The sequence below is a fragment of the Symsagittifera roscoffensis genome, chromosome 2 (assembly GCF_963678635.1).
Source record: "Symsagittifera roscoffensis chromosome 2, txSymRosc1.1, whole genome shotgun sequence".
Taxonomy (NCBI): domain Eukaryota; kingdom Metazoa; phylum Xenacoelomorpha; order Acoela; family Convolutidae; genus Symsagittifera; species Symsagittifera roscoffensis.
In genome coordinates, this window is record NC_087063.1 from 11,151,912 (window position 1) to 11,162,766 (window position 10,855).

At 37.9% G+C, this 10,855-nt stretch overlaps 1 protein-coding gene across 1 annotated transcript; it reads left to right on the forward strand.

Moving 5' to 3' along the window:
- Positions 1-28: 28 nt before the first annotated feature.
- LOC134840446 (cleavage stimulation factor subunit 3-like) lies at positions 29-2,417 on the forward strand. The gene has a single exon (XM_063856251.1). It carries the CDS (start codon positions 46-48, stop codon positions 2,335-2,337), a length of 2,292 nt encoding a protein of 763 aa, XP_063712321.1. The 5' UTR covers positions 29-45; the 3' UTR covers positions 2,338-2,417.
- The last annotated feature ends 8,438 nt before the right edge of the window (positions 2,418-10,855 follow it).

A 10,855-nucleotide genomic window follows, 5' to 3' on the forward strand; every position in this document is an offset into this window, starting at 1 on the left:
TTTTAATGAACAACTTGATTTCAGGTTGTTTTTGATAAATTAGTTATGGGAGATCCGATCACTGGAGCTCCTGTGAGCTATGGAGTCCCATCTTCTCACAGGTCTAACAATTCGGTGCCTCCGCAACCAGTCGCAGAATTCTCCAGTCAAAGCATGCGTCTTGGGAGTAAAATTGAACGTGCTGAGAAAGGCATCGCCGAAGATCCGTACAATGTGGAATGCTGGAGTGTTTTAGTGAAAGAGACGAGCAACATGTTGGAAGAAGAGTCGAGACGAACGTATGAACGTCTTGTGCACCAGTTTCCTACTTGTGGAAAGTATTGGAAAATTTACATCGATTTCGAAGTCAAGTTGCAGAATTATGAGCTAGTGGAAAAGCTCTTCCAAAGATGTCTCACGAAAGTGCTGAATCTTGAGCTGTGGAAGTCATATCTTGCGTATGTTCGCGAAACCAAAGGAAATTTACCAAATTTCAAGGAAAACATGGCGAACGCGTATGATTTTGCCCTTGAAAAAGTTGGAACTGATATTATGGCGTACACAATCTGGAACGATTATTTAGTTTTCCTCAAAGGAATCGAAGCTCAGGGCACGTATGCTGAAAACCAGAAAATAACAGCAGTGAGAAGAATTTACCAAAGAGGGTGTGCGACTCCTTTGATCAATGTAGATACGCTCTGGAAAGAGTACAATAGCTTCGAGAACAGTGTGAATCATTTACTGGCTAAGAAGATTATAGAAGAAAAGACCAGGGACTATATAGCGGCGAGGAAAGTTGCCAAAGAGTACGAAGCAGTTACCCGACACCTGATCCGAAACGTTCCAGCAGTTCCTCCGGGACACCGATCTGGCTTGGCTGCTGCCGGAATAGCGGAGGAGCGATCTCAATTGGAACATTGGAGAAAGTATTTTAAGTGGGAAAAGGATAACCCTCTAGGCAGTGAAGATTACCTGTTCATATCAAAGAGAGTCACATATTCTTACGAGCAGTGCTTGCTAGTCTTTGGGCATCATCCAGATGTGTGGTGCGAAGTATGCGCGTGGCTTCAACAGGTATCTCAAATATTGAATCAAAAAGGAGATTCAGCAAATTCTAAAGCGTTCTTAGATTCAGTGGCTAATATGCATGAGCGTGCAATCAGTCATCTCATGAAACTCAACCACCTTATGTATTTTGCATACGCAGATTATGAAGAGTCCCGAATGAAAATGGCCAAAGTTCATCAGATCTACGAGCGAGCTTTGGCCGTTGAAGATTTGGACCCTACGTTAGTTTATATTCAGTTCATGAAGTTTGCCCGACGTTCAGAGGGCATTAAAACCGCCCGAGTAATTTTCAAACGAGCACGAGAAGATAAGCGATCAGGAGCATTTATTTACGTAGCTGCTGCTTTAATTGAGTTTTACTGTAGTAAAGATCAAAATATCGCGTATAAAATATTCGAGCTTGGTCTGAGAAAACACCAAAATGAAACTGCGTATATTACAGCGTATTTGGATTTCTTGTCTCATCTTAACGATGTAAATAACACCCGAGTTCTCTTTGAGAAAGCTTTGGCCTCTAAAACTCCCGATCACTGCCTCGAAGTCTGGGAAAACTATATATCATTTGAATCTCTATGCGGTGATTTGGCAAGCATCCAAAAAGTCGAGAAGAAAAGGATGACAGCTTTTCCTGAAGTCTTCGAGGGCAGAGAAGCTAAAATGTTGATAGACAGATACAAGTTCTTAGATTTAGTTCCAGTCAGTGAAGCGCAGCTCAAAGCCATGCAGTACCAAACAGCTTTGCCTCACTTGCAGAAGAAGTTTAAAAACATAGCTCCTCTGACATCGGCTGCGGCGTTTGTGACATCGGGAGGTCTATATGGAGACGAAATCTCCTCGAGATCCCAGCTATATCCACTTCCGGACACAACTCAAATGATTCCATTCAAGCCGAATCGATCTTCAGCCGCGGAGAGCTTGATAGTTCCAGGAGGCGACTTCCCGATTCCTCCCGCCGCCGCGTCAATTCTTAGGAAGCTCCCGCCTCCGAACTGTTTCCAAGGACCTTTTGTCATTCTGGACGAATTTATGAAGCAAATGTTGGAGTTAGAGTTGCCAGAGGCATCAGGATCCGAGGTCAGAGGTCAAGTGGGGCTAAAAAGAGCCCTGATTATGGAAGAAGAGGATAGCGATGATGAAGAGGGAGGAATGAGGCGACGTTCGGGAGCTTTTGGAAGTAGGTTGCCCTCAGGAGCAGCCACTAAGTACCCAAATGTGGCTCAGAATCCACCGGTGAACGATATTTATAGGCAGCGCCAGCAAATGAAAAGTTCGTCCGGTTTTCAAAACTAGAAGCAATCAAATAGACTAGTACCGTAGGTGTAACTCTTTTTGTCTTTTTCTTTGTTGCAATAAATATATTTTTAATTTGACGCTTTTTAAAATTATATTACTGTATCAGTTTGAAGTGAGTGGCTGCTTTTGTTAGAAAGTAGTTTTGCACCACCAGAAATTTGAATTGAGTTTTTGTCTGAAAAGCTCTCCATTTCAGATACAATGCTACGAATGAGAACTATTTTTTGTTTGCAATGCAACTGCTTGAAATTTGTACCAAGTCGTTGCAACGATTTTCAATCTATCTCAACTTCAGTTAGTAGAAATTCAAGCTCATTAGTACACAAATTGAAGTCAAAATTTTTCCCTGAAGAAACGGTGCCTGAAATAGATGCACGGAAAACATTCAGTCGCCCGGTAGAAGAAGATCCAAGAACTAAAGATTACGTTCCCCAGCGAAATATTGACGAGATCATCAAAAGCTTGCATCATGAGCATCTGCAGTTATGGGAAGGATCGGAACCCTTTTCAGACCCAGTTGCTAAGTTCAGGTTCTTAGCTTACTGTGGAAACACTCTTGGAAAACGAGTTGGATCCAGTTACATTGACCAGATCAACTGTCTGGAAGATTTGATTGAGTTCTACACAAAGCCAGACTTCAAGAGCAGTCCGCTGCAGAGAATGAGCCGGTCGAACACTAAGCCGAGTAATTTAGTCGTGTTTGAAGATGCTCTGACAGACGAAGAGATGACGCGGCGTGGTCATTTGTGGGATAGATGGATAGTAGAGTAACAAACTTTAATTGAAAAACTTTATTGTTATGCTGTGACAAAACAAACTCAATTTAACAGTTGACACGCATTTAAATGAAGAGGCATCTTGGACATGGTTGCTGGAATATATTGTTAAAGATGACAGTGAAAATTTATTGACGAAACAGTTGTCTGAATTGACAGATAATAAAATGACTATTTTATAAGAATTTTTAAATTTGCGGAGCGACTGTATTCATTCGAACCTTCTTTTTTTCCAACCTAAGTCGCAAATATTGGTGCCACTTTTGGGGCACCTTTACAGCTTATTCATAGCACGGTCCTCGACATTCGAATAGTAATAAGTTAACACAGTTGATGCACTTCTAATTCATCAAATGAACCGAAAGAAGTGATTTGTTTCAAACAACATAACAATATTGAAAACTCGATTTCAAAAATTTTCTGAAATGCATGTGGTTTTATGCTTTGCGATTAGTTTCATGTAAAGTTAGTGTGGATGCCTTCAGTTTGTTATAATCCAATTTATTACTTGCAAAATTGCGTCTATTTGTTTTTGGTACCACTTTAACTGAATCGCATTGGCAGTTTATTAGCATATGTAGCTGCTTTATTCGTGACTAGTGATTGGTCGTGAGACTCAAAATCTCTTGATTGCAGTATGTCGCAGATCGAATCCTAGACCTATCCGAGTTTTCGCTATTTGTGGCTTGTTTCTATTTTTTCTTATTGCACTTTCTAGAGCTGCCTTCTGGTCGTGTTCTTGCAAGTGTTTGCGAAGCGCGCAGCTTCGCCTCTTAAGTTTTTCATGAAGTTCGAAAAGACAATGGCCGTGATTCGGATTCCAAAAAAAAATGAAAGAAGCTATCACAGTTTCGAGAAAAATTGGTCTGAACTTTTCCAAGCAGTGTAACGTAGTTAGTTTTTAACCAATATCAACTCATTCTTGCAGATCATTAAACAATTGAACCTCTCCTTGATAATAAAGAAAACAAAATTTTTTTTAAAGTGAAGATTTTGATTCTTTTTTTTGCTAAAAATTTTCATTGCTTTAAATAGAACTCCAGTCGGAACATTCTGTGTATTTGCACAGCTTCCAGCTATCCTTGTTAGTTCATGTATTATTCGAAAATATTATGAGTTTCATGGTCAGATGGTGAACAATAATACATTGTGCCCGCAGAGCATGGCCATTAATGGAGTTATTTTATCTATTAATAGCGAGGATTTTTTGAAACAGAACATGTCGTTGAAGTTATCGGCTTCTTGGTTTTTCGATTAGTTAGTCTCGGCTTGAAAGTTTAGTAGACAAATGTTTTACATTTTGCTGCGTTACTGGACAATGATTTCAATTTTTCGTACGGTAGAAGATGATCCAAGAACTATGGATTACGTCCCTCAGCAAAATAATAACGAGTGCGTAAAAGAACTTACAAAGGAACAAAAAAAAAACTTTTTTAAAAAATAGAGTTAAACAAGACTATGGCGCTGTAATAACACGAAAAAAAGTTAAATGTACTAACAATTTTTTTGTAAAAATCATCCCCCACACGCCATATAAATGATAGATTTCGCTCCTAGTAACAAATCAGTTATGTCAAATAACCTTCTTTCAACCAATTTGGAACGACTTCTACGACGGAATAAATCTTCGCTTACGCGTTGATAGATCGAATCATATCGCGTGTTAATTGTCCCAAAATGGCAGTATTTAAACCCCCATAACTCTACAAAAAATGATCACTGGTAAAATATCTTTTCAAATTTAAGCCCATGACAACAATACCTTTTGAAAGAAATTTGAAAAAAGTTCGTCAAAATGGCTAAAAATTCAAATTGTGTCTGTAGAAAAAACCACCCCGAGCAAAAATTCTCGGTTATATTCGTTATGAAAGTCGGAAAAACAAGAGCGTGATGAACAGATAAATTTTCAAGTTATAATAGCCAATATGAGCTGAGCATAAGCAAGTGATAGCGCTCTGACTCAATTGGTTTTAATCTGTTTCTTTTTGTCAGAAATTCACGGAGAATTGTATGTAGCGTTTTTGGTTTCTATGAACTGTACAAAATTGCCGTCTTAGAGTCACATGTTTACTTTTATTTACTTAACAGCAGGCAGCAGATAACAATAACCTTTTGGTCGTATTATATCCCTTTTCTATTTTGTTTTGATGGCTGAAAAGTAAGTACAAAAACTTTCAAATTTGTCTTGTTAACGCATTTTCCAGTTCTCTGCTAAACAGTGATCTTACTAAGAATTGACAGCGGACACCGTATAAAAGGTTTATGTTTAGTACGCAGCTGTTTCATAAATTTGACTGCGTTACTGGATGAAATAGTTCACATTGTTTTTCGGTTGGCTCACATGATATGCTACTGATGTAATTGTTCCGATTTTTGAAGAAAACGAAATATTTATGCTCGGTGTGGTTTTTTATTCACTCATTTTTCGCCGATCGAGATAATAGTTTTCAACAGAAATTACTTATACCCCATCGAAGATATCGACTTCCTGGGTTCAAATTTAAAAAGTTATTTTATCTTCAATTATATTTTGTAAAGTTCTGTGGGTTTGAATTGAACCAAATTATGCGCGCTTTGAAGAGTGCATTCATAATGCTGAGAGCGTAACGCGAATTATTCATGCGTGGCGAATGATCCCCCACAGCAAAATGGTTCCAAATTGACATGAGGCTGGCTAATTGGTCGCATTAATTTTGTAGACTCAACATTTCACACTTCGATATTGTCCAAAATTTATAGGTTTTCAATGTTTTTTCCCCCAAAAACTGTTCTATATAAATTAAGGGACAGTCGGAACATTCAGGGCTTCGCTTTCATATACGAGCAGTCTTGTTTATTTCTCTAAAATAGATTTGCCTCATCTTTCTGTGTCACATTTGGTGCTAGGGATTTTAGCAGACCGGTTTTTTAGCAGACTCAGAACAATTATAAAGTGTGATAGCTAACTTTATACGGGGCATTGGCGATTAGCGAGCACCTGCTCCGCTGTGCTTCAATTCAATACAAGTGTTATTCTGCGCGTAAATCTTTGTTTTGCCGCTAATTTAGACAGTTGTGTTTTTGAAGTTGATAGTTTTGTTGACAAATCGTGAGATATTTGACTAAATTGGGGAAGCTTGGCTCCAGACTGAGCGTCTTTTTGAGTCTGTCAATCAATCATCCATCACTTTATTACGTTGGTCTGCTAAAAGACTCATTTTTCACTTTTTATGCTAAAAGATTGGTATGCTTAACGATCGGTCCCCATCACATTTTACTCTAGCTTGCCAGTGCTATAAGGCTTGAAAGTTTTCTGCCGTATTTTCGGCTGTTTGCTTTGTGTAAGGATATCAGTAGTATATATGTGATGAGAGGTGGGGTGCCGGCTGACCCCCATGTATCTGTCGAAGCAATTTTTTTTTTCAATTATATTTTTAAAACCGTGCCCACTTGTTTCCGCCGCAGTCATTTCAGCCCCAAAATCCCACTAATTTCAGCCCCCAAGTTACTCTCTTTAATTCACTTTGATATACATTATCAGACATACGGGATGTTTTACTTCTGTTCCTGTTATTCGCTTTGATACAACACGAGTGCAACACGCGAGTCAACAGTATTGCGCACAGAATTAAAGTTGATTGGGTTTAAATAGGCTTAATTACGTGCATTGACATTCGAGTGGAACTGACTTCTTGTTTCGGGGGTGGAAAGGACTGGGAGCGTTTTAAAACATACTAATTGGACTGGGAAAAGAGCTTCTGGTGAAATTACTGAAGCCTTTGCCTCTACGGCGAAGTTTTTGTGATTTGATTCTTTAGAGATTCCAGCAAATTCAGAGTTATAAATGTAAAGTTTTTGTTTTTCTAATATCAAATATTGCAAAAAACATGTTTTTATTTAATTTTTGAGTTCGTAAGTTTGAACAGTGCTAAACTGGAATTTAAATTACGGTGCTATTTATTATCTAGTGCACAGTTCAAAGCTTTAAATTGCAGTCGCTTAGTGCTGAGCACGGTGGCGCTATGTCTATGCAAGAGTTGTTGGATCATTTTTGCACTTGTAGGCTAAATTAGCACTTATAGGCTAAAAGCATGCTCTATTTTTCATCGGGCATTGAGAGATTTATTGAGGTAATTAATACTGAAAGGCAATGTATTCGCTAACCGCATTAGCCAAAACAATGTAATGCTTATTTTAAGGTCAGTTTTGATGTCAACGGCAATTCATTTTCACTAGTATGTAAAATTTGACTACTATTCAGGTAAGTTACACATTTGAAGGTTTTCCCCTTAGTGCATAAATATGAAAGAAAAATTAGGTTCTATCTCTTGAATTTTTTAAATGGGCAATATTGAACATTAACTTGAAAAACAGACAACATTTTCACATCTACTTAAGAAAATGACCTCAGCTATCGTCGAAAATAATCTCAACACTTGTTTTGAATGAATTACAAAACTTCCGGAGGTGAAAATGCCAGATTTTACCATCTGAATCAGTTTTTTTAATGACGTAAAAATAAAAGTAGAACATTCGTTTCTGATAATTTGTCACACTGAACAAATCAGTTCTGTTGCAAAAAGTTTTTTGGTGCTCAATTAAAAGTATGTGCCTATTACAAATCTCACTTAGACTTCACAATAACAAACTGTCTTCATGAAAAACTCGCGAACTGATAAATAAGAATTTTGAAACTCAAAACCGATTAGAACTCAAAGGATGAAACCATTATATAAGGGCAAGGTTTGAATTTTTTTCTACATTTTATCAGCAAAAAAAATGTTTACACTGCTGGACAAAATTATTCCCACAATATTGGTTTTTATTCTCTAAATTGCACAATCTCAAGGACAGTTTTGGTCAATATTTACAAAAATTTCAACAACTTTTAAGTCAACTAAATCGACCGTGAATAAATAATATCCGCTGCCATTTTCTCATTTAATACTACTTATTTTGAAACACTACCAGTTTGATACAGGGTTGAGAAGGCCAGTTTCCTTAATCTCCCTAGTTTCCTTAATTGTTTTAAAAATATTTTGCGGTATGCCAAAGTTTTGGGCTTTTGTTACATTTTGAAAAACACAAATTTATTAGAGTTTCGTAAATTTCTGAGGGCTACCGAAAAACGCTGCCGAAATATTAGGATCAAAATTTAAGCAAACCTTACCATGTGGTCAACTCGTTTTGCTTGGTCTTTCTTAACTATACTGAGCGACATTGAAAATCCAATAGCAACATCCATTCGCTTGCGTTGATATATGATCGCATTCGCAATCAGGAGAAAAGAGTTGGTTGGGAAAATCACGTCATAAAAGCCCGGGAGAAAGGAGTGTTATGAAATTCATATAGATGGGACGAAGCAGAGGCGAAAGTTCGCAGTTATCTTTTTCTCAGCTTGGGAGCCGATGGACAAAGACAAGTTCAACAGAAAAGACCTAGTTTGGAACTACACAATGTGACCACACAAGAACTCATGACAATACTGGAATACATTTTTGTTACTAACAGAATTGTAGCCTTCGAAAGATATAATTTTATCTGTCGTAAGCAAAAGAAATTGGAGAGTCTTGAACAATTTCATGCAGATCTAGTCGAATTAGCCTCACGGGCTGACTGTGGGGACCGAAAAGACGAATGGGTCAGAGACATGTTCACAGCGCATATGAAGAATGAAAAGATCGCAGAAGAACTATTAGCTCAAACACGGACCCCACAAGATGCATATGAATATGCAATCCGTCGGGAAAAAAGCATTGAACACAGCCGCACAATGAAGACAAATCCATTCGGAAGACAAACTACAACGAAACATGAACCAGTACAGTATATCAACACACGTGTTCGATACAATTATTCAAACAATCAAAACTCACAAAGAAGTCGGAGTGGTTTTCGCGGACGACCGTAGCTACGTGGAACACAAACACAAGAGGACAACAAAGCAACAATATGAACTTTTCAAAACAATGTTATAAGTGCGAAAACCAATATAATCAAAATCATCTTCAATCTTGCTCGGCTAAAGACAAGATTTGTTCAAAATGTGCCAAACGCGGCCATTTTGCAAAAGTTTGCAGGTCCACAAACGTTAACTACTTAGGAAATCGACAGGATGAACAACAGGAAGAAATAGAAACAGAGAGTCTGGAAACCGAAAACGACCCTGTGGCATTTGCTGAGTTCACGTCAAATATTGGATGGGATGAATACCAGATAGACAAATTCTCGGTTATGGCAATCGCTGAACCCTTCGAGATTAAAAATACAAATATCCTATCGGAAGATGATCTAAACGGTCATATTGTCAAACTAAAAACAAATTCAGAAGAATTATTTGCTATTGCCGACACGGGCAGCCCAATTTCTTTTCTCAATTAAAAAAACGCACGTCGTATACAACAAAACGATTAATCAGCATTATTCAAATGCATCCCACCGGACGACACTGCCAGAAATCTGGCATGCTACAATGGTGAAACAATAAACCCGAAAGGAAGATTGATAATAACCATTGAATCAGGAGGCTGGAGAATTCAATCAGCTTATCATTTTGGATGACCAGAAAGCCAACATAATAGGACGCAACATACTACCACAAATAGGTGTCGAATTGACCCAAGAAAAACAAAAACAAAACGTGTTAAGCGTACACGAACAGGAAGAATCAGATTCAGAAATTAAACAATGGGTCAAAGATAATTTTCGACAACTGTGCATACGTATAAGAAATCGAAAAGTCAAATGATGAGAACTCAATTCAATCGCAATTTCATTCCAATACAACAAAAAGGTCGACGTATCCCTGTGCACCTACAGGAACGAGTTGAAGTAGAAGTAAACAAACTGATGGATCAAAATCTTATTATCAAGTTAGATAAATGTTAGGATCGACAATTTATTAGCTCAATTGTCATAACAGTAAAAAAAGATCAAACAGTTAAACTCGCGTTAGACTCTAAGAAAATCAACAAATTCATTCACAAAAACAAACATCGAATGCCCAACATCGACTATCTTTTGGATAATTTTGCCCAGGTGGTCAAATTTGCTAAATCCAAACAAACACCATTCTCGACACGCGACCTTCGCATGGCATATTCACAATTCCCTCTGGATAAAACGACCGGAGAACAATGCAACTTTAGTCTTATTGGTGGTAACGCCACTGGTACCTATCAGTTTCTAACAGGATTTATGGCCTCAAGGATATGCCAGCCGAATTCCGATAAGCGATCGATCTAACCCTTACGAATTGTACGAACACCTCTGCATACTTGGACGATATATCAATCGTAACAAAAGGATCGTTGGAACTACACAAACAAAAGTTACAATCAGATCTGAAAAAACTAGACGACAAAAATCTTGCGATATGTTTGAATAAATGTAAGTTCGCATGCAAACAAGTTGAGTGGTTAGGATTCAACATTAATAGCGAGGGAACAAAACCTTTATAAGCAAGACTGAGGCTTTGGAAAAACTATCACTACCAAAAACTTTAAAACAACTAAAAAGTTTTATGGGCTCCATACACCATCTCACATGATATATACAAAAGTTAGCACAAACCGCTGCCGCCCTACGCCCACTGTTAAAAAACATAGAAAAAAAATAAAGCACTTGATAGGTCACGAGAACATAACACAACTTTCAAAAACATATTAAAGTTGGCAGCTGAAATAAAACAAAACAAACATTTTGACCAACATCTTGACACTCGCATCGTATGCGATACATCTACTACGGGATTAGGGGCT

What these genes read in the sequence shown, in the direction of transcription:
- LOC134840446 (XM_063856251.1), top strand. Translation starts at nt 46, where the DNA reads ATGGGAGATCCGATCACTGGAGCTCCTGTGAGCTATGGAGTCCCATCT.